Consider the following 27500-nt stretch of genomic DNA (forward strand, 5'->3'; position numbering starts at 1 on the left):
TTGGTGTCATAGTGGTTGGCTGAAGTTTGAGATTATCATCATGCTAGATGCTAATTTCATAAGTGTTCACGTCTGGAAACAGCTGAATGCCTGATTACCGGGAGAAAATACTTCCTTCCCAGCGTCGACCTTGGAGGAATTAAGAAACACGGCCTTATTTTTAGATTGAGCACCATGCATTTTTCACATTGTACAATGTTTTCTGAAAGGGTTTCACGAGTCCAAAGGTCCTAAAATTTTCACAGCCCATGGAAGAGCATGTTACCTCTCTAGTCAACAAGAAACATGAAAATCTCCGTAATTGGAGTTAAGAGGCTTTTTTCTGACAGCAGCAATGAACTCTGAATGAACTCAAAGGTCAAAGGTCATGGCTAGAGTTTTGATTCCATATCAACAAAAATTATACTCAACCATACTATTAAATGATGTACTATCAGCCTTTATATCAACACTGTTATTGTCAGGGTAGGAAATAAACCTTGAATTCATTTTTCTTAGCTTCACTTTACGCACAGTTTCTGCTCTTTGGTTTTGTAGGTTTTGTAAATTTGCATTCACTCAAGTCACATTTAAAAAATGCTGTTTTTAATTGTGTAAAAAAGTATTTTAGGCATTTTTTTATGTGTTTGTTGATGTTATGATTGAAATGGATTTTTGAGTCTACATAACGAGGCCGTGTCTGTTTTGCCGGTGTTAAGACTGTCTGTGTCGGACCTGGTTTGGACAGATATAGGAAAGGGTCATTATGGTCCTAATTCAACAACTAGAATGGAAAGTGCCCTCTTAATAACACAAATGACAAACCCTGGGCACTCAGCCACTTACCTTTTACCTAACATTTTAGCGAGCTTCCTACTCAAATCCGCGCGCTGCTTTATGCCGTTAAATCAGATGCTGCATATTCAAAATTCTATGAAGCTCTCAAGCTCTCGTGGGCTGAAAGACTAAAGGTGTTGTACACATCGTTCCCTTTGGTCATAATGTTCCAACAAGAGCAGAGTGTTTACACGATGTATATCTGGTACATAGAGACACAGAGAAATACACACAGACAGTACCGTACATTCCTGCCCATCTAAAGCACATATATATACTGTATATTTTGTTGCATATACTGTATTACATCATCTTGTTTTGTGACTGATTGTTGATTAGTTAGATCCAGGTAGGGTTGTTCTGTAAAGTCCTTTGAGTCAGTCCTTTGTGGTGAAAGTAGAGCTGAACAATTAATCGAAAAAAAAAAATCGCAACATGAACTTCGGTAATTTCCAAATCGCAGAGGCTGCAATTCATTTCTTACGAGAGAGTTTGGTCCAAACTGGATCTGGTTCTGATCAGTTTTAGAGCTGCAGGTCTTTGGTCTCAAGAATCAAAACCTTTCATCAGACTCAAACTCAGTAAATCCTGCACACTGACATCTATGTTTTTTTTTAACAAAATCAGTTTTCTTGCTTAACAATTTACAAAAAAAAAAAAAAAATAGGACTAGAAAAAAAATTTGTGATGATATGAATCGCAGTTTAAATCGCAATTACAACATTCTGTCAAATAATAATTAAATTTTTTGTCAGAATCTTTCAGCCCTAGTTGAAAGGCAATAGAAACTCAGTAACACTCTGCTTGTCCTCATCTGAACTACAAAGCGTTGTCGTTTTCATGGTGAGCGACTAACACCGTCCCACAGGCCTCAGGAACCCAGAGGGAACATTTGTACCCTCCATGACCCCCTTCAGACCCCCCCCACCACCCCCCCCCCCCCCCAAAGAGCTCACTGTGCTCCAGCGGTGAGAGGAGCTGGAGGGCGAGCTCCATGTTATTCCCAGAGAGAACGAGTGTCAATCACTAACGGTCGCCGTAACGACACGACACCAGGGAACACAGGTCGTCTGGATTACTCCACACTGTGCCACAGCTCACTCTGGAAATACATTTGCATGGAGTTTTTTTTTTTTGTTAATATGCGTGCAAGTGTGTACGATGGAATTCCCTCTGCGGTCTAATTTGTTGTAAAAATAGACAAAATTTATTGTGTTTTTGCATATTTTTTTGAGAGTGTGTGAGGCAGAGTGCATGTAATTCCATAAACCGTGATGGTAATAATAAATTACAGTTAATTGTGCAATAATCCTGTCAACGTTATAAATTTCCCGCTAATGTAATAAAATGTACCTTACTTTTTTTCCCCTGTTAATGTAATAACTCTGACATTGCGTGGGTTTTATTACATTTCTGTCAGGAATCATCATGTCAGTAGCTGAACCATTTATTACAGAGTCGGCAATACAGTTCGACTTGGCAGTATGGTTCTACTCCCTGCTGCAGTGATGCAGAATAACAGAGGTGTGACCAAGTCAACTTTGCTCGAGTCCCAAGTCAGTCTCAAGTCTTGAGGCACAAGTCTCAAGTCAAGTCTCCAGTCTAAATGTAGATTACCAAGTCAAGTCCAAGTCAAGTCCATGTCATTAATGTCAAGTCTCAAGTCTCAATGTAGAACAGCAAGTCAAGTCAGAACAAACCAAGAGTCCAGTCAATTTTTCCATATCAATTTAATATCTTAAAGAAAACTAAATATCTAGGACTTTTCAATGCAATATGGTTTTAATAGGATAAAAACTTGGTAAGAGCATCATGAGTTTGATTTCTATAATCAGTTTCAACTTCAATAAATTAAATCATTCCATACAAATTCAGAAAACAGAATTTAAATTCAGTCGTCTGCTGGAACAAATCTCGTCACTTTCAATCTAAGTCATTTACACAAACACAAGATCTCAAGTCAAGACTTCAGAAACCTTTTCAAATCATCAAAGTACAAGTCGGAGTCAAGTCCCAAGTCACCAGAACCCAAGTCAAGTCAAGTCTCAAGTCTTCTCCTCATGCAGCAAGTCAAGACTCAAGCAATTAAAATCGAGTCCAAGTCATGTGACTCAAGTCCCCAGCTCTGCATAACAGCATAGTAATACATGCACATGATAAATAAGATGCAGAGAGCGCTGCAAATAATCCCCCGGTGGATTAATTTAGAGGAAAAAGACCTCCAGGCTGCAGACTCACAGCAGGTGGAGGCTGAGGTGGAGCAGCAGCACACACACACACACACACACACAGAGCGGATGTGAGTGTGAACAGACACCAGACCAGACCAAGGAGATGTGATAGGTGTGGCAGCAGTCAGCAGCTGACATCTGAAATAACTGAACTGATAATGTGATAACAGTCACAATTCATTCCACAGCTTGTTGTCATAAATGTGGTTGTTAGCTGTGGGGCCACATCTGAAAAAGGGATGAATATATGGAAGAGGAAGCATGTTGTTGAAGAAATGTTCTGGAGTCAGAGGTTCGTCTTACTTGAATGTATATCTGTTGAAAGGAGATTCACAGCAGGAGGCTATGTACACTTCTTCAAAGAGGAAGAGATTGAACCAGTCTTTTATTCATCTTCAAAGGACCTTACAGAATGTGCTGACATTAAAGCCCGCTGGCATAGGAAGTTATGGCACAAGGGTTACAGTGAGGTGCTCATTGGCATATAGTCTGTTAATACATATGCTGAGTTTCCTTCCACAGTTCCCCCATGTTGATTATGAAATCAACAACACAAATTCAACTACACCTCATGCCCTAGGACAGTGATTCTCCACCTTTTTATATATCAAGGACCCCAAATGTAGTACATATTAGAGCCACGGACCCCCATTTGATGAGATTTTGTCTCTCGGACTCAAATCTGAGAATATTTTTATTGTCAGATATGATTTTGTCCAGAATTCAGACTCCAGAATTTGTCAAGAATGACTATCTGTATTATAGGTAGAGAGACAACAGTAAAGCTATGATCAAAACAGTCTTTCTTCTACATTCTCTAATTGTGTTAACTTCTTGTAAATTAAATAATAGTGAAGTTTAATAATTCATCAATTTGCTGGGGACCTCCTGGAACCCCTGGTGGTCCCCGGACCCCATGTTGAGAACCACTGCCCTAGGAGTTCCCTAACCCTAAACCTAACCCAACATTCCTGTTAATGTAACAAAACCCAATAATGTAACAATTAGAATGTTAATATGAAAAAGTTTTGTTGGTAGGTAATCTTGATTATATTAATGATAAATGTATTACGTTAACAGGATTATTACACTGTTACCTGCAAATTGGTATATTATGTTAATTATGTCATTACAGTTGTAACAGTGTGTGTGTGTGTGTGCAATACGCAGTGTGTTAACATGTAAATTCCAGCAATATTGCAGAAGAATGACTAGATTCCCTGTTGATTTTACCCCGTTTTCCATTGTGTTTGTTCAGTTCACTGGTCAGTTCAGAGATTCAGATTAACAACCTTCTTCTTTACCAGTGTTGTACAATATACAAAAAAAATATATACAATTCAAAATTCAGTAATTACATTACAGTTACTAATCGCAGTCATTACTGTGTTAATTAAACCTGAACCCCCTTCAGCCCACTGGTGATAACTGCCACTGGTGTCACCTTCTAACACCTGTGCTTCACCCTCGGGGGCCAGCCATGCTAAAAATGCAATCATGGTGCTATGAAGCGTTTTGGAGAAAAAAACAAAAATGGTATATGTTCATTTATTTCCTGCTTTCTGTCAGCATCTTCCTTTTTTCCCTCCTTCGCTCCTTCTGTCTCCTGTCTCCTCCTGTCTTCCTCTCCTCCCTAATCTGTAAAACTGAACCCAATAAAAGGACCAACAGACCAGGCTACTGGGCAGAGCTAAACCAATCACACGCCAGTTTTATCCAAAGCATCTCACATTACCATGTGTGTATAAATTTTTAGCCTGGGTGAACCTGGTGGGCAGCGAACCGCCCGCCCTGCCAGGACCAGCACTGCTGAACCCACTGACTGTTTTGTTGTTGTTTTCTGTTATGTGTTTGTGTGTGTGGTTTATTTACTATTATCATCATCAATGCATCACCGCGATGTGAATGCATCACTATAACACTTTACAACAAAATATCAAAGCTGCACTAGGCGATTTTAATTTAAATTTAGGCGATTTGTCTGTAAAAATGCACTCGTCTTAGTCTACATCAGTGGTTTTCAACGTGGGGTCCTGGGACCACCAGGGGTCCATGAGGGTGTTCCAGGGGGTCCCCAGCAAATTGATATAGTGTTAAACCTCAGCACTGTTTCACTTACAACAATTAAACACAGTTAGAGAATTAGAGAATGTAGAAGAATGACTGTTTTGGTCATAGTTTCACTGTTATCTCAATACAGATAGTCATGGAATTTTGTACAAAATCATATCTAATGATAACAATATTTGCACAAAATCTCAACAAATGGGGGTCTGTGGCTCTAATGTGAACTAAATTAGGGTCCTTGATATGAAAAAGGTTGAGAATCTCTGGTCTAAATCACCAAGTGGGGCTGTAACACAGAAGATCATACCATCTGCCCTGATTGAGAGGCCATAGATTCATCTTATTTACCCAAATTGAATTCTGGTGTCGGGTATGATCAATGGCGGGGAAATGTTCTCACGCGTAGGAACTGACAAATTGAAACTTCTGAGGGAAAACTAAAGCTGTCTCCCAAACAGCGGCGAGCGAGCGCTCCGTCCAGAGAAAACTCTTCACCTCCTCCACCGTCACTAAGAAGAAGAGATTTATGTCGGAGGAGTTTGCAGTTCAATGACCTCACGTCACTCGATTTCTGGGTTTTGAAAGCCTTCAAACTTCAATTAGTTCTTGCTGCCTTTTGCTTTAAAACAGAAGTCTTACATGTCTTTTTTTCCAACACTTTGCTCTATGATCCCTCTGCATCTAAAACTGTAAAGTAGCTGTGTTCCCTCATTTGAATAAAGAGAAATATAGGAGGAGGGTGAACTGCCGTCTCTCTTCCAGAGAAAAATGAACTAGGGCTTTGTAGAGGAAGCTGCACAACTGCAGTAAGAGTTAAATCCTCTGTTTGAGTCTTGTTTCATGATTAATGCTCATCTGCTGAGTGAGAGCACATAGCTTGGCCATCTGTCCTGGCGAGTGTGTGTGTGTGTGTGTGTGTGTGTGTGTGTGTGCGTGCGTGTGTGTTTGTGAGTGTGTCGGAGAGAGGGAGAGTGAGAGAGAGATCGAGGGCATGTGTATGCGTATTGTACGATTGTGTTTGTGTGGATGTGTGATTGTGTGTGAGAAAGTGTGGGAGAGATACATAGAGAGAGAGAGAGAGATATCAAAGGTGTACGTGCAAGATTGTGTGTGTTTGGGCGTGTGTGTGTGTGTGTGTGAGAGAGAGAGAGAGAGAGAGATTGAGGGCAAGTGCAATGTAAGATTGCATTTGGATGTGTGTATGAGAAACAGAGAGAGAGAGGGGGAGAGAGAGTCAGAGATCGAGGGTAAGTGAATGTGTGTGTGTTTGGGTAACACTGTGGATTGTGTGTGTGTCTGTGTGTGTGTGTGTGTGAGATAGAGAGAGAGAGAGAGAGAGAGAGAGAGAGGGAGATCATGGGCATGTGTTTGTGTGTATGTGTTATCGTGTGTGAGAGAGATACAGAGAGAGACATATCAAAGATAGATGTGTATGTGCAAGATTGGGTGTGTGTGTGTAGGTGTGTGTGTGTGTGTGTGTGAGAGAGAGAGAGGGAGAGAGAGAGAGAGAGAGATGCAAAAGATAGATCGAGGGCAAGTGTAACGTAAGATTGCATTTGCATGTGTGTATGACAGAGAGAAGAAGAGAGTCAGAGATCGAGGGCAAGTGCATGTGTGTGTGTTCGGGTAAGACTGTGGAGTGTGTGTGTGTGTGTGTGTGTGTGTGTGTGTGTGTGTGTGTGTGTGTGTGTGTGTGTGTGTGTGTCGTGTTTGCCTGTGTGTTATCCAGTTATCCAGGCCAGCCTCTCATGCGCTGTGGCTTCTTGTGAGTGAGTTTCCTCAGAAGCCGCTGCACAACAGATTGGGTGTTTCGGCTCCTGCTGTCAGCCTCCAGATTTCTTTGTTGCTTCAAAATTCACAGGCCGCATTTACTTACAGCTTTACATTAATCCTCTCTGTTTTCACACACACACACACACACACACACACACACACACACACACACGCACACACACACACTCAGCTGAGGAGCTCTACTCATACGTAGCTCGGCTTCTCCCTAAGTACAGATATCATATCCCCACGCCTGTTGCACTGCTGCTGCACTGTTGCTCCACCCGGCATGAGGAGTTGTTTGGAACAGACTGCAGTACAGCTGGGGGGGGGGGGGGGGGGGGGGGGTAGTTCCTGAGATTCACATCACTACATACTGTCACATCTACCTAGATAACGGTAAATGAAATGATAATTATTTTTTTTTCTGGTAACACTTTACAATAAGCGTACATTAATTAATGCTTATTAAGCATTAACTAACCCTTAATTAACAGTTAACTAATGTCTCTAAGGTATTAATTTATACATTGTTTAATAGTTTCTAAAGATGACTATTATTATATACTATTTATGATGCACATATTGTACATCATTTTTATTTCTTCTTTTTCTATATTATTATTATTCTCATTGTTACATATTGTAGTATAATCCACATATTTTACATATTTCTTACTTTCTTATTTCTATTTTTCTTATAATTTCTTATAATTTCTCTATGCTTATATATATTCTCTTCTACAATGTGAGCAGCTGCAATGTAACCCAATTTCCCCTCGGGGATCAATAAAGTATTTCTGATTCTGATTCTGATTAAATAATGTATAAATTAATACCTTAGTTAACATGAACACCATTAGTAAATGATTACCAGACACATTAGTTAACTGTTAATTAAGGGTTAGTTAATGCTTAATAAGCATTAACTAACCCTTAATTAATGTACCCTTATTGTAAAGTGTTACCGTTTATTTTTCTAACTACTACATTCACCATGCTATAGACTGTAACAACAGATGGAGTAGTGAGTGTGACATCACCCACTGGCTTCTGAAGGGCCGTTTTGAAGCCTGGTGATTGGTGGTCAGACGGTCACCGCCATGTTGACATTTTTATGACATAACATTCACCTGTCATCCCAGGTGTGAATCAGTCCCTGATTAGATGGCTGGAATGAAAACCAGCAGAGTTCTGGGTCCTGAAGACTGAGAACCGCTGCTTTAAAGCGTAGCAGGTAACTTAAAGGAATAGTTCACCCAAAAATGAAAATCCTGTCCTCATCTCCTCCCCCTCATGCCAGTTGAAACACAGGTGAAGTTTGTCCATATAACACACAGGGAGGCTGCAGCACAACTCCATAGCAGCCTTCTCCAAAACAACTGAAGTCAGTGGGGACCAGTTCTTCAGAGTTCCAAAAAGACCTACAGTATATTTACACCATCATTTAGTGCAAATCTTAACTACAGCTGATTGATTTGCAACAAATAATGGTGTATAGGTCTTTCTATTCACAGTGTGATGGTTTGGCTGTTTTTGTTTTGGAGCTCTAAAGAACAGGTCCCCATTGACTTCAGTTGTTTTGGAGAAGGCTGCTACCAAGTTGTGCTGCCAACCTCCCTGTGTGTTATATGGACTAACAAATTTCACCTGTGTTTCATTTGGCATGAGGGTGAGTAGATGATGACAGGATTTTCATTTTTGGGTGAACTATTCCTTTAAGTCTCTGTTTGACAAAATAACACTTTTCTATATGGGATGCCCCAGACTTTAAAGATGTTAAATAATAAGAATTAAAATGTTCTGCTGATGTTGTTGCCGTTCCTACTGGGTCAACAAGGGTTATCAATTACTTAATCCCCCTTAGTTTATTAACCTACACATTATCCTTTATTCAAAGAGCGTCATATTTTCCACTGTTGAAAACATCAATCATTTTGTGAGAGCAGATAGCGTGTTTTTCAGATGGTGGATGTGAAACTCTTCATTTATGGGCAATCAACCGCCGCCATACGTCACTGCAGTCTATTGTTCATAAATACGTCAACTTGTGACCATGCTGCTCTGAAAAGGCCATCAACTTCATTTACATCTGCTGCAGTGACAGAGTGACCTTCACATTCGCAGCAAAGAGAATCTACAGAAAGGTGCGATAAGGCCTCGAAATATGACAAATGGCTGTCTTCACAAAGACTTTGAATGCTCTGCAGCACGCTGACATTTTACTAATAGATTGGGCGGTACGTGCGTGTGTGTGTGTGTGTGTGTGTGTGTGTGTGTGTGTGTGCGTGTGTGTGCGTGTGTGTTGTGAAAGTGACAGTTCATTAGTCATGTCCTATCTCATGGACTGACTCCGGTACACACAGACGCAAACACACACACACACACACATGCACATACACGCACGTTCACCCACAGAAACTCACACACACACACACACACACACACACACACACACAGACACAGAGAGAGAGACACAAGCACACACACTCAGTCACACAGTAATTGATCCGTGAAGACAATCTCTCATTAACTAACCCAGAGACAGTTTCGACTTCTTCATTAGATTTCATTTAATTTTGATGTCGCATTAAATAATAAATATCCAGATAGTTCTGACAGAGGAGGAGCCGGGTTTTGTGCTTCAAGGCCGGGGGAGAAGCATCACATTCTTCTCTGTGCCGCTAATTTGTTATTGTGTTACACTTGCATCATCCTTTTTAATCTGACTCCATGTTTGCGTTTGGGGTCAAAGTGAAGAGCCTGTAAGCGACGCTGCCTGTCTGCAGTCTCATGGTCAGGTTTCCTCTGCACTGAAAAAACAAAGATTTTTTTTTTTTTTAAATGAAGTTGAATGAAGTAAGATTAAAGTGATGTTGGACTTCAGTGTATCTTGGGTTGTGTATCTTCCTCCATGATAAAACCCCCAAAATCTGCGATTCTCTGTTATCTGTTGCTCCGGTAGATACGATCGAAGAATTGTGTTTTTTTTCTCTCTCTCCATTCACTGCCACAGTATGGAGGAACAGACTGAAAATCAATTCTGCCACATAAACAAACCCCAGCAAAGCAGATTCTCTTTGATTCTGAGTCAAGCTGCTGAATTGTATTTAAGTGAATCTCTTTCTTTATGTTTATTAAACCTTTCAGTTTGAACAAGTGGAACAACGGAATCCGGTCGGAGGAAACTTATGCCGATGGAACAAAGAAAATATGTTTGCCAATAATTTTAAATATGCGAAAGAAGTGAGAGACTCGTTCTGGTCTGGTCTGGTCAGGTCAGTTTAGTTTAGTTTAGTTTAGTTTAGTTTAGTTTAGTTTAGTTTGGTTTAGTATAGTCTGGTCTGGTCTGGTCTGGTCAGTTTAGTTTAGTTTAGTCTGGTCTGGTCTGGTCTGGTCTGGTCAGTTTAGTCTGGTCTGGTCAGGTCAGTTTAGTTTAGTTTAGTTTAGTCTGGTCTGGTCAGTTTAGTCTGCTCTGGTCTGGTCTGGTCTGATCTGGTCAGTTTAGTTTAGTTTAGTCTGGTCTGGTCTGATCTGGTCAGTTTAGTTTAGTTTAGTCTGGTCTGGTCTGGTCTGGTCAGTTTAGTTTAGTTTAGTTTAGTCTGGTCTGGTCAATTTAGTGTAGTTAAGTTTAGTTTAGTTTGGTTCAGTATTGTCTGCTTTGGTCTGGTCAGTTTACTTTAGTTTAGTTTAGTTTTGTCTGGTCAGGTCAGGTCAGTTTTTGTTTAGTTTAGTTCAGTTCAGTTCAGTTTAGTTTAGTTTAGTTTAGTTTAGTTTAGTTTAGTTTGGTCTGGTCTGGTCTGGTCTGGTCAGTTTAGTTTGGTTTGGTTTGGTTTGGTCTGGGCTGGTCAGTTGAGTTTGGTTTGGTTTGGTTTGGTTTGGTCTGGTCTGGTCTGGTCTGGTCTGGTCGGTTTGGTTTGGTTTGGTTTGGTCTGGTCTGGTCTGGTCTGGTCAGTTTAGTTTAGTTTAGCTTAGTCTGGTCTGGTCAGTTTAGTTTGGTCTGGTCTGGTCTGGTCTGGTTTGGCTTTGTGATATTCAGATGAAGCTTCAGAGTGAAACATGGTTCAGTTTCCCTTCAGCCTCCCATTCTTTAACTGCGGTGGCTAAAGGTCTTTGATGTTTGCGTGGCTGCAACCAGAGAACCAAACCATGTGCAGAGTTCAGGATCCTGTGCCTCAAATATCATGAAACCAGTGATTGATTACATGATCAATTCAACTTTGACTGACAAAATGGTTTCGTGACAAAAACATCACAGAGAGCGATTTTTCTTTGTTGTTGTTAAAAACGCATTAGCTTTGATTTACGTGTGCATAATCAACACATTTAACACAAGTAAAACAAATCCGACACACGCAACACTCGAGTCGCGGCGGTGACGGATCCTCTCATTTGAAATGAATGAATTTCCACCCGAGGCTGGAGACGTTTGATGTGTATTAAGTGTGAACTGAAGGGTTAGACTCCTCCCAGACCAAGACAACAGCTGAATATCACATCGCATGAGAAGAACAGCCATTATCCTTCACAAATGCCTAAGCTCATGGAGATTCAAATCCAGATCGAGGCTCCGTACTCGTGTGCCGGCATAATCCTGGGTATTGATTGCTGTAAGCTCTTAAAGACCTTCGTTTTACCAACACACTGATGGAGATGCGGTTGTCAGTGACCAGCACAGGCGAAATCTTCATGAAAATAATGATTCTGTCACCGTTTTGTGCTTTTGGCTGGTTAGAAGGAGTCGGGTGTCTCCACTTTTACTACTCCCAGCTTAAATCTTAAAGGAGAACAGCAGGGAGGGAGAGGGAAGAGCATATAGGAGAGAGTAGAGGAGGCAAGTGGAGATCAGTTTGGCCTGAAGTGACTGAAAGCGATGGATGGGAAGAGGAGGAGGAGGAGTAGAGAGGAGAGGTGAAATGACGACAGGACAGGAAAGGAAAGCAAAGGAAGCGACGGAAAGGAGGTAGTGATCAGGGAGCGGGTAGGAAAGGAGCAAGGATGAAAAGCAGAGAGGAAGAAGGAGGGGAGAGAAAGAGGGAAGAAAAGAGGGTGAGAGAACAAGACAAGAAGTGAAGGAGACAAAAAAAAGAAAAAGAGGTAGGAGAAGGAAAGGAGATGAGGGAGGAGGAGAGGAGAGTAGATGGAAGTAGATAGAGGTGAGTGTAGGGTCATTCAAACAGGGGATTAATCATTTTGACAGCCTTTCTCTTCTTCTTTCTCTCTCCCTCACATGCACACACACACACAAACACACACACACACACACACACACACAAACAGATACACGTCACATCCTCTCCTTGAGTACTTCAGCACATCATCATAAAGAGTCACAGTCACTACAAATAAATAAGACAGTGCAGCTATTTTTATTTGTTTTTTTTAACTAAGGTCAGCATGTGGTGGAGAGGGTTCAGTTTAGGGTCAGGAATTAATATATTATTTATGAGGACCTTCACTGACTACAAACGTGTGTGTGTGTGTGTGTGTGTGAGCGGATGTGTGTGACATTCACACAGTGAAAACACACATCAGGCACATGCTTGTTTTTGATGGTAGACAATCGACTTATTTTTCTCACAGATTGTAGCTAAAAGGAACTTAGCTACGTTAGCAATGTCTGCTTCAGCCGTTCTGTCGGTGCTAACTTAGCAAGCTAACCTGAACCTTGTTAGCTAACGTTAGCTACCACTCATGTTAGCTACCATGCTAACTGAATACCACCTAACCTAATTTATATAGCTGACTAAACGTATTAATATTTAGCCATCCATCTAGGTTTGATTAAGTGGCTTTCAGCTTGCTAACACTGATAGAATGGCTAAAGCAGACAAAGCTAGCATAACTAACTTCCTCTTTACCACAATCTGTGAGAAAAATAATTCATTTATCTACTGACATGATTTGAAATAATTAAAAGAAAAAGGGAAATGTTGAAGCTGCTCCAAGCTGTTATAACCTGAAGTCTTGGTTCGCTAGTTTCCAGCTTTAGCAAAAAGTTGTCGAATGTGTCCAAATGTTCCAAAATGTTCCAAATGTTGTGTTTTGTTTGCTATACAGAAAATGTCATTTAAGGTGGGATGAACAGAGATGGCATCCACTTTGTTTGCACAAATTATTAAAAATGTCCCATTGTTAGCAGGACATTTTAAAGGATAATATGAGGTAAAAAAAAAAAAAAAAACAGTTTACCTGACCACCAACTTGCCAGGCTAAATATAAGCAGATTGGCCGCTGGGTGTGTGTATGTGGTTACACTGGAAGTGAGCTTGAAAGCTTGGATGTTAGCGCGTCCAAAAAAATCAGGTTGTGTTGAGTGCCGGTTGGCTGGTTGGTTGCTACTAGCAACTGAATCCATGAGCTGAAACTGCTGCAACATCTGCTGCCATTAAAAATAAATAAACCAATTTTCAATAAGTGGGTTCCAAAAAGACCAAAATACCTATGAGACTATGTGACCTAAAGACCAAGAGACTCTATTGACCTAAAATCTTTTAGATGAAACCCTTTGAGGCAATTTCACATTTGAAGAGAGTGGAAAAAAACCTGTTTGAAGATTTACAAGGCCATGAATACCCAACACGCAATGAATTCAGAGCACAAAGTTCTACTGATTGTATGAGAAAAGCAGAAACGAGAATAAAGTAAGGTCAGTATGTGACGAGTCCCAGTTACATGGTGAAATGCTCCACAGCTCAAAGAACAGATCTTGTTAGCCGCCGTCACAGCTGCACTCAATTCAAATGTCATTCAAATGAAGGGTTTTGTTTTAAAATGAAAATAATTAATAGGATGGACGTAGCCACTGTTCTCTAATTGGGGATTTGAATAAGGATGAAGGATTAATTTTGAATATGAATAAGTACTTGACCGCTTTTAATGTACTAACCCTCAAACCCAAGCAAACATTAATAGCCTCACAGTGATTTTGTTATTTTTTTTTGTAGCAGTAGTTCCCAATTTGCAGGCCAAAGACTATCTCCAAATGTGGCAGCGATGTGTGGTGGGGGGGGGAGAAGCTGATGGAAAGGCAGTATATTGAAAATCCGATCACGTTTTATCTGTAAACAAATAGCTGAAGAAAACTGTATTAAAGCTATACGAGGCAACTTTGCATTTCAGCAGCTCCAAATGGCAGCAAGATGTAACGGTTTGAAAAATGTGAACTTCACTACCCAGACATCATGTGACGTGATGTCAGCAATGTAAGGAAAAGTTAATTTTCTAGCTAACTTCTTTCTAAGCTAACTTCAGTTACTTCAAAGTCTTTATTAAAAGTAACACATTAGAGTACTTTCAAGTTCCTCACTTAAATCGCTGAGTACATAACCTACTGTTATCTAAACAAAACACCAACATCTGAAAGACAAGCTATCTGTCTTTTATTTGGGTTCCACTGATTTACGGTAAACTAGTAAGTTCACAGAGGCTTAATGGATCATGTCTGGTCTCAAAATAAACAGTAGGTGGCGCTCAAAACACGTCGGCAAGTGCTTTTCAGTTCAAATCTTAGGTATGATAGTGAAAGGTAAGCTTTACAGTCATCAATAATGTTCTTGTCTTTTTCTTCGATCAGGTCAAAGTAGTGCAAATATTTCCAACTTCTGCAGTTTGTTGCTGTCCGTTCTGACAGCGAGTCGCCGCCTACAGGCCAGCCGCAGCTACTGCATGTCTGCTTTTAATAACGCAATACTTTAATTGCTTTTCTTTTTCATTTGCACGAACTAAAAGTTGAACCATTTGAAAGGAATGTAAGTTTGAGAATGTAACTAATAACTGATTACATACATTGAAAAACGAATCCATTAAATTACTCGTTACCACTAATGTAGTATCACGTTACCTCCTGGATGTCAGTGAACGTCACGCAGCACGCTCATGTTTACCAGCTGCTTCATGCCAGCGGACACCAAAAGGACGAGAAAGGGAGAAGATCTGATGTTGGTGAGTCCAGTTTCCTCTGGACGGAGCGCTGCGTGAGACAGCTTTTCTGTTTCACTCTTAAAGTTTGACTTGTCTCTTAATGTAGACGGAGAAGTGTCCAAAGGTCCAAACACAACACCAGAACTTCATTCATTTGGCTCAAATGGAGCGAATCTACAGGGGCCACTTTGAGATTTAGGCTGATAAGATGAGTGTATTTTGACATAAAACTGCACTGGCAAACTTTCACTAGCAAATGTTTCCACACATAATTAGTGTAATTAGCAGAACTAACATATAACCACTGGTATGGTATGTTCCCATGTTACTTCTTTACACACTACATAATTTATTAGCATTACAGTTACCAGTGGCTACTGAATGAATACATAAACTGTGATAAATTAAATTGTCAGTTAACTTTGTCGTTCTCGATTCATTAATAACTCCTTAATCACTCATCAGCATATTACTTAATAGTGACTAAGACAGGGAGTAGCTAACTAATATATCAATTAGTAGTTAATCAATAATAAATGAACAATGTAATTAAACATTAAGTAGCGAACTGTAATGTAAATTTTTACCGAGGAAGTTACTGCATGGCTTCACCTGCAGCGGGAGGGAGCACATTTTGTTCCATCAGTGGTGATTTGGGACGGCAGGGTTTTGGCACGTGACAACATAAATACAACATACCAAACTGCTGAAAAATAAGTTAAGTATTTTCTTTTTGGAATATGTATTAAAGCCCCGTAAGAGTCCCCCCCGCCCTGCAGCGCTCCACCTCTTTATCACGGGTGAGTTGCCGGATCCCTGCGGGGGAGAGTGGCTGGAAATCACCGGTCTCCAGCAGTGGAACGGCGAAAAAAAAGAGCAAGCAAAGCAGAGCCTTCTACTCGCCCGTCCTCTGGTGTGATAATTAGGCCCAAAGTGTCAACAGAGGGATAGCCAGAGAGCTTGTCTCTAATAGATACCGACAGAGCAGAAGACTTAAATTAAAACCTCGGCCCTCACTGTGTGCTCATTGGGTTGCATGCATTATGCAGTGGCCTATTACAGCCCAGGCCCAGGTGGGACCGATCGCTTTCCCTCTTTTAAATATTAGCATTTAATTTCCCCTCCTGTTACTCTGAGGAGCTAAAGCTCTCCGAAACCCATTTCTCCGTCTGTCTCTGGGTTCCTCTGTCTGTCTCTCAAATTCTCTGTCTGTCTCTAACCCGTTTCTCTCTGCCCATGCTGCAGTTTGTCTCGTTCTCATCCTCCATCCATTTCTTTTTCTGTCTGATTTTTTCTTTGTCCCCATCATTCTCCTGTCTTTCCGTTTGTCAGTCCTGCTAGTCCCTTTCCTTTTTTCTCTCTCATACTGTTTTTCTCTGTCTAAAGTATGTTTGTCTGAGTCGCTCTCTGATCCTGTATTTCTTTGTCAGTATCTGTCTCTGCGACAAATAACTCATGCTTTAAAATGTTGTGGTTTGTTCAGGGTCATGGACATCTGTTTAGGGCAGTTTATTTAAAGTAATAATTCATAATATTTTCATATAAATGTACATTTTGCCACTCTCTGTCATCAACTGATATAACACAACAGCGTTTCGACCAATACTCAGTTCATGAAAGCTTTTCCATTGTCTGCTCTAAACCAGTGGTTCTCAACGTGGGGTCCGGGGACCACCAGGGGTCCTTGAGGGGGTTTCAGTGGGTCCACAGCAAATTGATGAATTGTTAAACTTCACCATTATTTAATTTACAAGAAGTTAACATAATTAGAGAATGTAGAAGAATTACTGTTTTGATCATAGTTTCATTGTTATCTCTCTACCTACAATACAGATAGTCAAAAAAAAAAAAAATCAAAATTCTATATAACAATGCAAATATTCTCAGATTTGGGTCCGAGAGACAAAATCTCATCAAATGGGGGTCCATTGCTGTAAATTAGGGGTCCTTGATATGAAAAAGGTTGAGAATCACTGTTCTAAACAGCCGGTGTCTGGTAGCTCTTTCCTAGGAAAAATCGCAGTGATGCGTTTTACGTTTCTCCGGTTTGTTTGGAAAAAAACAGAAGAAGAAGAACTGCGTAGTTAGCATGAGCAGCGATAGCCACCATGGCTGAAGAGACAAAAAGAGAAACTCAAACTGCAGCAACAGAAAGTCCAAGCTCCGCCCACACTGTTTGATTGACAGGTGATCTGTGGGACAAGCAGTGCAGAAACGCCACAGTGAGGCTGAGGGACAAAGATGGAGACTAAATAAAAGATAAAAAGAGACTCTTGTAGATTACCATTTGAAGTCGTTTTGGCGATCTGCTTTATATTAAATGAAATGTATCTGCGCTTCCTCCTGTAGCTCTTTTGGCTCGGCGCTCTGCTCTGATTAAAACATGATGAAGCCATGAGGAACATGGGATATCGGCACGCCAAAAATCCCCCAAAAAAACAGCAAAAGCCTGGTCTCAGTTCACCATTTTTAAAATTTTGGCTTCATCAGGCCTAACGTGTTTCGGCATAAAGAAAGCTTGATGCTTCTTTCTTTTGTTGGAATGCCACTATCCCATGTTCCTCATGGCTCTCCTTGTTTTTTGCACGTTGTTCACCATCGTCCCGAGAGAACACATCACTTAATGACTGACTACTCCACACCTCCTTCTCATATCAGCGATAGCCCGTCTATCCAGCTGTGTGGAGGAGGGGCTTCTGTTCCTGAACCAGGCTCATTTCCCACTGATTGCCCAAATCATACATCTTGCTATGACTAATTGCGATTTCAACGAACAGAGAAAAAAAATATGAACAGTTGAACCGAGCAAATCGTGTTATTATTCTTCTGACTAATGACTTGGCTGGGAAGCGTGCGTCGGCCTTGATTCTCTCTGTCGTTCTGTCTTTCCCCGTCTGCGTCTCTGATATTCTGTTTCTGTCTTTCACACATTCACTCACTCGCTCCCCTTTCTTCTCTCAATCCCCTCTGTCAGATGGGATCTGCTACCTTCTCCTCCCTCCTCAAACAGCAATTATACCTTCCTGTCAGGAACAAATTAACAAAGCAGATCATATGATGAAGAGTGAAGATTCTGTTTCTCTCTAATTCTACCTGCTTACATTTGAGGTTTGCATTTCCTTGATAATCTTAACCAGAGCAAGTTACACTGACTACATTAACATGGACGGCAATAATCCGATATAACCCGATTAAGACAACAGTCTGAATAAGAAACTGCCATGTAAACAGCATTTTCTGATTACCTTAACCTGGGTAAGGTCATTAAGACATGTGGAGAATTCTGATTTTTGCCTCATTATTGAAGGTCATTTTAGACTGTAAACACATTAATCCAACTACGACTCTCTATTGGAGGATTTGCAAGAGGTTGGAACTTGTTTCCAGAGGAAAAAAGACGAAGACAGCAGAAAAAAGAAGTGCCAACAATTTTTGTGGTGAGGCTGAAACTGTCAGCATGCTCAGGACTTAGAGGGAAATGGATATCATGAAGTTTTAATTACAGGCTCAAACTGTCTTTTTCTCCAGTGATTCTCCTTTGTCCTGTTAATCGGACTTTGCGATTTTCCGCTGCATGCAAGCAGGAATATGAAGGGAATAGTTCTATAAGCAACACTTGGAAACAGCTTAATCTCAATATTTAATACATTGCTGTCCATGTTGCCAGTGTTCCAGTGTCTTGCTCAAGCACAAGCGGCTGATGCTAGGCTAAAACCCCGCGCCCGTGCCTGTGGCATCATTTATGAATACGGCAAGATGAACCCTCGCTAATGCGTTTCCCTGCCACTTCGCTGTGAGCAGGGTTTGAACCTGCGCGGGGAACCCCATCGGATTTCGAGTCCAACGCCTTAACCACTCGGCCATCACAGCTCGCAGCCTCCCGGGCCCCTTCGGTGTCTTCTATTCCTCCGTTTCATCTTTGCGTCTTTCCCTCGCGCTCTGTGCTTTCTCTCTGTCCCTCCTCGATTTGTCCTTCTGCTGTCCCAAGTCTTTCCCCACACTCCTGTTTTCTGTCCCTGTCTCTATCGTCGTTGCTCTCTTGCAGCTTTTTCTCTCCCTTCCCCTCCCCTCCCCTCCCCTCCCAGCTCCTCAGTTCTTCATGTCTATCCTTGTTATTCTCTTCCTCTCTCCCTCCGTCTTCTCTCTCTCTCTCTCTCTCTCTCTATCTGCCCCCCCCCCCCCCCCCCCCCCCCCCCCCCCCCCATCCCTCAGTCTCTGTCTCTGTCTCCTCCTCCTGTCTCTCTCCATCTCCCCCTCCGCACACATTTCGATGCCATCTCTCGCTTGACAGAAGGGTAGACGAAGGCTTTGAAGTTTCGCCTCTTGCCAGTTTGGGTCTTCCAAGGCCGCACATCAAACGGGCCGTAAACCTGTTTGTACTCAATTACTCGGAGTGCGTTTGATTCGTCTTCCTCGATCCGGCGGAGCCAGCGCAGCTCGGCTCAGAAAGCGCGCCATACCGCCAAAGACCCACCTGCTGCGCGTCGACTGTGTCACCTAAAGCGGTTCTTGTTTTAAAGCGAGACTTTGAAATCTCTTAAGATCTCAGCTCCTGCTCCGCTCATCTGTAAGCGCAGCTGTTCTCCCGGTGTGTAACATCAAGCCGGGTGCAAAGCGCTTACTCATTTTTAGATGTCAATGTTTCAAAAAAAAAAACAAAAGAGAAAAAGAGGAAAAGAGAATGCTTTATTCAGCCGTCACAATGAACATGTTCCCCTGTCTTAATCAGCGTTCCCTGTATAGCTGAACCATGTTAATGCTGAATAAAGACGAAGCTCAGTCATTTCTTCAGTGCTGGCTGTTCTTTTTTTTTTATCAAGTTTTTGAGCCTTTTCACACCTCACTCTTTCTTTGGTTTTTGAGCATAGCACCTACAGCAAAAAAAAAAAAATACAAAAAAAAAATAAATAATAGTGCGCTTAGCCTCTGTGCCGCCTGTCTGTAGCTGAAACTCTTCCTGACTGGCATAAAAGAGTGAAAATCACTCGGTCATTTTTAGATTCTAAATCCTCAGCCTATTTTAAAATAAATAATTTTGCGCTTATCTTTTTAGGATTATGCTGTGAATTGATTCCAGGCTGGTGAGTAATGGTTTAATTTCACATTACCCCAGCAGTGGCACGCCACAATTAGACTGAGCCTGAGTGCTTTCTCCTCATTTATTATGTACAAATAGCAGTAATGAATATGTGAATGCAACAAATGTCATATAATATGTATGATGAATATGGCTGGCATGCGGCTAAAGAGTATTAATGCTTTATGCGTTGCCAGGGGCGCTGCGAGGAACTGACAAGACATTGGGGACACGGCAGCAACAGAAAGGCCTTTTAATCCACACTATTTAGAATTAAAAACCAGAATCACTTTATTTGTCAAACACAATAAATGCACAGGAATTTGTCTCGGTGACATTGGTGCAGAGAAGTACCAATAAACATTACAGGGCCGCGCTCCTTTATGTATATTCATTTGCCGCACGGACGTTTCGGGCCAGACGCCCTTCTTCAGCGGGCGAAGTGGCAATGACAAACAAATACATAAAGGAGCACTCTCCTGTAATCTTTATTAGTTCATATATCGAGGGATTCGGCACCCAGTCACGTCGGTAAACTGCAGTAAATTGAGAAGAGTGTGCTGTTTGTGTAGTTATTGCAGAGGAGGCCCGACAATTTACTGAGTTTCATAGCACATTCTGGGAAAAAAACATGGTGCAAGGACAGCAAGACCAAAGGGCAGTGAAAGACTTAGAATAAACTTATGATGCAACATGGGGGCCGCACACTCACACACATGCAGGCTAAAGCAGTATTCCACTCAGTTTTAACATGGGGGTTATTTGGCACTTGAAAACCAGAATACAAACTACTCACCAAGATCAGATGCAGCTGGACGAGTTTGTGCCGTTCAGATTTGTACTTCCCATTTGAATGAGGCAAGAAAACAGAGTGAAAACTGACATTTAACACGCTGGTGAACAGATTCAACAACAGGTTAACTGCTTTTAAGACCACAAAGCATCCAGGGTCTGTCATCATTTTGCATTTCTATTCTTGGTTTACACTAAAAATTGTATCTAAAAATAAAAGTAGATCCGGTCTCCCAAGCAGGAGCTCTCTCTCCTAAATGGTATCCCTCTGCTATGTTTTCTTCTATCAATAAAAATGCTATTCGGTGATATTATGTTCTAAAACGTTGGACCAACAGTCAACTGAAAATCACAGCAGCAGGATCTGTTGTTGAATCTGTTCACAAAAGTGTTAAATGTCAGTTTTCAGGCTATTTTCGTTCAATTTAATTCATTCAAGTGATGGTCAAGTGCTGAATAACCCCCATGTTAAAACTGAGTGGAGTATTGCTTAGGAAAGCGAATGCATTGCACTCCTTCCCTGTTCAACTTCTGATTTCAGCCACTTAACCCCCAGCTGCTCCAGTATTTGTATTCAGCAGCCAACAGCAGAAGACTGCAGGACACCTGAGCAGCTCCCAGGTGTAAACATGAATGAATGAAGCAGGGCATTGCTTAAAAAGAGTAACCTTTAGTCAGTCAACCTCCCCTGGATAAATAATAATAAAGGTTTAAAAATGCCAGTTTTTTTTTGGTACTGATCACGTTAATTAAATTGCTAATAAATTTAAAGTTGCACTATGTAACTTTGCCGGTGGCCGCGAGAGATAACGGTTTGAATTTTTTGAAAGTTTGAAGGACTTCATTACCCAGAAATCATTTACCGTGAAAACAGTAAATTGACTCTCCTTGGACCTAAATTTCAAGTCAAGTTTATTTATATAGTCCTTTATCACAGGCAATTTCTCAAAGGGTTTACATACCATATCATGTACTTGTCTGATTCAGATTCAGATTCAGATTCAGAAGTACATATGCACATATGAGGAATTTAGCTTGGTAAGTTGGTGCGGTGCAACTAGCAAACAATCAGGAGGCATCCAGTGCAATATTCAGACACAAGGAATAGACAATAACCAATAAGCATTATATTCAAGCAGTACAATTAGCAGTTAAAAAATAGAGTATGATACATATGAATGGAAATATCAACAATATAACAATGTACATGCCATATACCATACTTCAAGAAATGTCTTCTTCTCAGTGGCTGGTAGGTTGGAGCAGGCAGGTTCATCCCAGTCATCGCTAGTGAGTCCAGCTTGCTTAAAGCTGTTTAGGTGACAGTTTTGTATTTTTCCGCTCTAAAGCTTTGATTCGTCACTTTCTGTGCGCCGTGAAGATTTCCCGCCAGTGACCACACCGGACACCCGAGATTAACTGGGGATCTCAGTCATGTTTTTGCTTGTTTGGTTCCTCGCTGGGTGGGTGGTTTGGTAGTTGGTTGAGGTTTTTTTTTTTTTTTTTTTTGTTTTCAAGCCTTCAGGGAGGGTCATGGAAAAATCAATGCATTACCAGGCCGTCAAAATATTAATTAGAGGTTCAATTTCTTCCATAACCCTGCCTCCATATACACACACACACACACACACATTCACACACACACAACCAACACCACCAACATCAAAAAATGACAGCACTTTGTAGTTCCTCTGTCCTGCCTGCAGCATACATTGCCTCTATCATCAGTTGGCGGTATATAAGAGCGTAATACCCAGAGTGAGGTGAAGCAGAACTTTTTGCTTGCCTGTCCTCTTGTGCCATAATTAGGGAGTCGGGGGCTGAGCTCACTAAACCTTCCCTAAAAGTTAAAAAAAAAAAAGAAAGAAAAAAAAAAAAACAGTGTGCAGCAAACCACATCAGAGCACATCCTACTTCTGCTGTCCACTTCCTCTCTGCACTTTTTAGTTAGACAAAAGTTGTATGGTTCAATAAGTAGGGCACTGAGACTACCCACGCTAAAAATGTATGCACTCATACTGTAGGGTGCTTTGGATAAAAGTGTCCACTAAGTGACATTTGCTATGCTTATGGATAAAGAATGTGCCTTGGCCAGGAATAAAACCTTGTCCCAAATGAGCAGATTCACACTACTGTAATATTCAGAGTGAAGTTGGGGCTTTTTGAGACCCTCCTCTCTCTGCTAACTAACTGCTGTTAGCAACCACAGCGCCATGCTAACGCTCCAGTGGCTGATTTGAGCTAGCTTGTTAGGTTTAACCACAGACTGTGAAAACAGATGGACGGGGTGAGTGTGACGCCACCCACTGGCTTCTGAAGGGCCGTTTTGAAGCCCGAAGATTGGGTTTACGTATTATTTTGACCGGCTGCTATTGGCCCGTAATCGGCGACCTGTCAATCACTAACAAACAACCCTGTTTTATATCCGTCATATCCCGTTAATGACACACTTATTTTGAAAATCGCCATAAGGACACACATTAGAAGAAGTGAAATTAGCTACTGAGACCATAACCTCTTGTCGAAAAAAATGTATTGACTTTATAAGTTTAGCAGAAGTTGGGTTGTGGTCCCATTGACTTGCATTCAGTCAATGGGACCACAATTTGGAGTCTTTTTTGGAGCCGCTGCCGCCACTTCCGTATTGGCTTCAAAATTCAGTCGTGGTTTTGGCCGCTCGGGTTTAACACAAGTGCTGTTGCAGTAAAAGGCAGGACATAAGCCTATTTTACACTTACTGTGTGTCAGCTAGCACATGACTGGCTGCTGGAGGACATCCAGCTGCAGACAACTTTTCCACACCGACAAACCAGGAAACATCCACCGACTTTTCTCTAGTCGTAGAAAGTAAACAGACTGCCGGTGCGAGGTTTTATGAGTTACTTGCAGCGCGAACGCACATTTAGTATAACCTAGTGTTGTCGCAATATCAGAATTTTGACTTCAACATTAATACCAAGTTTAAAATAAAAAAAATCCATGCTACTATGATACCACAGCAAACAAGGAAAAATATGCAGCAATGTCACAGAACAAAGACTTCAGTTGATCCATCTTTGATCCATCTCTGAAGGCTCTGTAAGATAAATAGTTCCATATTTCTTCAAGTCAAAACTGAATAGTGACTGTTGGTATCTGTCGATTCTGCTTTTTGTCTGTGTACATAAAAAAGGTAATTGGCCACGAGGCGCAACCAATCTTTCAGCTGCTTTCAACTGCTATTTAAATTACTCCAATCTGTGTGCCATCCGCATGTATACTCCCTCTGGTGTTGACGCTGAAATGGAATTTCAGCTTGCTGAAAACACTTAGTGAAAGTATCAAATAAGATTCAATATTTAACTCAATCTTTTGGTATTGAAGTTGTACTGTCACCATGACAACACTAGTGTGACCCCCCCCACCCTCTCTCTCCTCTATCGTAGATGGGAGGAACCATGTACAACACGGGGAAGCACGTGTCCCTGCGGCCGGACAAGGCCCACCTGGTGAACATCTCCGGCGGGCCGCTGGGCTACAGCTACCGGCTGGAGGAGGTCCGCCTCCACTTTGGCAGCGAAGACGCCCAGGGGTCAGAGCACCTCCTCAACGGACAGGGCTTCCCCGGAGAGGTGAGAGACACAGAGACAGACTGACACATAAAAAGGTACAGGAGACGCATAAATGTAATTATTTTCACACACAGCAGCAGCGGTTGTGGAAGATGGTTATGCTACATTTCAGGAATGAAAACAACCAAGGACAGACAGTCAGACAGACAGAGACCACACACACACACACACACACACACTGACACACACGCAACGATGCATAACAACATTTGCAGACACATGCAGACAGACACATACACATACATACTAATATGCTAATAAGATAAGTGCTGCTAGCTTGACAGAAAAAACTGGCAAGTTCATTATGATTAATGACCACACAAGCTTACATCGTAACAGACACACACACACACACATAAAATTGGCAAATGCAAAGATGCACTTACATATGTGCACACTCAGACACACACAAACACACACACACACAGTGAGTTATTCTGAAACAGTCATCTCTCATTAAGGAGTAACCTTTTCAAATGTGAAAAATCTTATCAAAGCTTGTTGTCTGCTGTGAAGTAAATTTATAAGTGGATGTCAGAACTGGAGAAGAGAATATTCCCCTCCCTCTGTGGAGTTTTGGGCTCTGTGGAGAGTGTAGCCTACCTGTACATCTCTATCTTCAAACAGACAGTGATCACAATAGTGTGTTTGTTTTGTAAATACACGTCTCTCTGTCCAGAGAGACAAACTGACACGCTGAAGGGAAGCTGAGAACTTTTGAGATGCTGCTCTCCCTTGTTATGGCAGATTGAAGTTTTGGTTCAACAAACATTTTTCAGAGGCAGAGCTGCTCTGGAGGCAGAAATGATCTGATTGGTTGAGTTAAATCTCAGTGGGTGGAGCCAAACGAAGACATATTTCTGGCTATGTAACATGCAAGTGAAAAAGACAAGATGCAAGACAGGAGGGAGCTAATATTATTAAGTCTACTAACAGAAAGAACGCTATCTAAAGTTAACTAGTTAGCCTAGCTGACAGTTCAAACATGTTCAAACTGCTGCTAGCCTATAGCTATCTAGGTAAACTAGTTAGCTAGCTGCTGACCTTTCAAGATCATAAATGCCATGGCCATGCGTGAATGAATGAATGAATAAATAGAAAAAAGCCACTGCCATTTATATCATTTATTTAGATTTTGTCCAGAGTTCCTTCTTTGCCATTCAAGTTTGCCAGGTAGCTAACTTGTGCTCTGAAAAACTGTGCAGCGTTGCTAATACTGCAACAGTCAAAATAATGCTCAAAAAGTCGCCAGAAGTTGCTAATGATGTTATACGCTAATTTGCATATGAATATATAAGCTTCAGTCCCCACTCTTAGCGGAGGGAGGAGCAAGTAGTGCAAATCGGCATCAGATTTTTCTCCAAATCCTTTGTGAGTCAACACAATAACACTGTTCCCCATGGTTGGAAAAAGTCGCTGGATTTGTTGCTAGTTGCTTTCAAGAAATAAAGTCACCAGGGGAATCTGTAGCTAAATCTAGTGACAAAGTGAAGTTGGCATCAGTGAAACTGTGGTTCATTGGCTCCGCTGATAGAAGTTTGTTGAGGAAATCACTCAGAATCATTGTAGTTTGGTGGTGTGGAGTGTTTAATAGTATACTATACGGTTAGCTTACAGACACAGTGGGTCTGAGAAAGCAAGCTACACACAGAACAATGGAACAGGAAGTCATTTATACAGTGAGTGGACCAATGGTTGTAGGCAACTGGTATGCAAACTAAGCTGTAGTAACAATAGGGAGAGTTTCAGGCTGCTCTGGTTACAGGATACAATGACAAAGAAATCAAGGTGATAGGATCAGAGGGTGATGGGATGTTGCTCCCAGACAGTAGCCTGCTTAATTATCTGCAGTTACAGTAGTTTCAATGTGTGTATCAAGGCTGTTTTTCATCTTCATCAGTTCTTAATCAATAATTTAAGCAATAAAATTCTCCACTCCAACACTTCATTCTGCCTTGTTACTGAGGTTTCAGGTATGCTTGTTACCTGTAACTAATACATCTCTCTCTCTCTCTCTCTCTCTCTCTCTCTCTCTCTCTCTCTCTCTCTCTCTGTCTGTCTCCTCTCTCTCTCTCTCTCTCTCTCTCTCTCTCTCTCTCTCTCTCTATTCAATTCAATTCAAATGAGCTTTATTGGCATTAAATACAACAGTATCTGTTGCCAAAGCAAAACAGTGATAATCAAGAAAAAGTAGCAATATTAACAACAAAGATAATTGAACAATAGAAAGTTGCAATTATTCAATCACACACAAAGGAAAAAATGGCAAATATTTAGGTCAGTTCTCCTGTCTCAGGTTTTCACAGTATGTTATCTCTCTCTCTCTCTGTCTGTCTGTCTGTCTGTCTCTCGCTCTCTCAGGTTCAGTTAATCCATTATAACCAGGATCTGTATGCCAACTACAGTGAGGCAGCCAGGAGTCCTCATGGCATCGCTGTGGTCTCCATCTTCATAAAGGTCAGCCTGCCCCACCAGGATAACTGCTTCCTGGTTGCTTCCTGGTTGCTGTTTTCTCTCTCTGATCCTCCCTGTGCCTCTCCACTGTGTACTGTCTACTTGAAACAAATAGATCAGATACACAGTAATATCACACAGTTATTTAATGTAAAGCTTAAAGGATAAGGCTGGTGTTTTTTAATGCATTGCTTACTGTCAACAAATCCTATGAAAATAACAAAATCAACAATAATTTTGTTTTGCCAACAAGTCTCGTCCATGTAGCCGGTGCCCAATGCAGCCATGTCCCAGCAGCCATAGAACTCCATTCTATTAAAAAAAAGATTAAAAACACGTCACAGAGCCATGCTGCTGCTCTGCAACATATTTCATCATCAGGAAAGTAGTTCCGTAGCACAGAAAATAGTCCCCGGCGTAATGAAGAATTTGTTCCCATTTGAATTTGATTTGGTAATAACTACAACAGCCTGACTTTTCGTGGAAACAGTTTGCGATTTTTAAAATGTAAACTATGTCTTTGTGAGCTGTATTTAAAGGTTTTTAGCTTACAATTTGAGCCAATGTCTTCCGGGTTGAAGGCTAAAAAAGGTACGTGGGAAGTCAGAAAGTAACGTGAGTAGAGCAAACGCATTGTTGATTTTGTTATTTTCATAGGATTTGTTGACGGTAAGCAATGCATTAAAAAACACCGGCCTTATCCTTTAATGGAATAGGTAGTTGGTAGGTGCTAGTTCACTGTTTCAATTCTACTGA

At 41.3% G+C, this 27500-nt stretch overlaps 1 protein-coding gene and 1 non-coding gene across 2 annotated transcripts in view; one reads left to right on the top strand and one right to left on the bottom strand.

Annotated features, from left to right (window-relative positions):
- The window catches only part of LOC139661039 (carbonic anhydrase-related protein 10-like), a gene marked incomplete at its 5' end in the record, with an annotated part of 37690 nt that overhangs the window by 3833 nt on the left and 6357 nt on the right, over window positions 1-27500 (top strand). The window contains 2 exons of the mRNA XM_071539362.1: window positions 24105-24290; window positions 26652-26747. Of these exons, the coding sequence (XP_071395463.1) occupies window positions 24105-24290; window positions 26652-26747 (282 nt within the window). The remainder of the gene's footprint in view (window positions 1-24104; window positions 24291-26651; window positions 26748-27500) is intronic.
- On the bottom strand, window positions 18600-18680 carry trnas-cga (transfer RNA serine (anticodon CGA)). Its single transcript has one exon. It is a non-coding gene; the product is annotated as a tRNA-Ser (tRNA).

Source organism: Centroberyx affinis, unplaced genomic scaffold, assembly GCF_046629955.1.
Source record: "Centroberyx affinis isolate AG114_WGS23_722 - 3 ecotype Tasmania unplaced genomic scaffold, CSIRO-AGI_Caff_v1 ptg003438l_1, whole genome shotgun sequence".
Classification (NCBI taxonomy): domain Eukaryota; kingdom Metazoa; phylum Chordata; class Actinopteri; order Beryciformes; family Berycidae; genus Centroberyx; species Centroberyx affinis.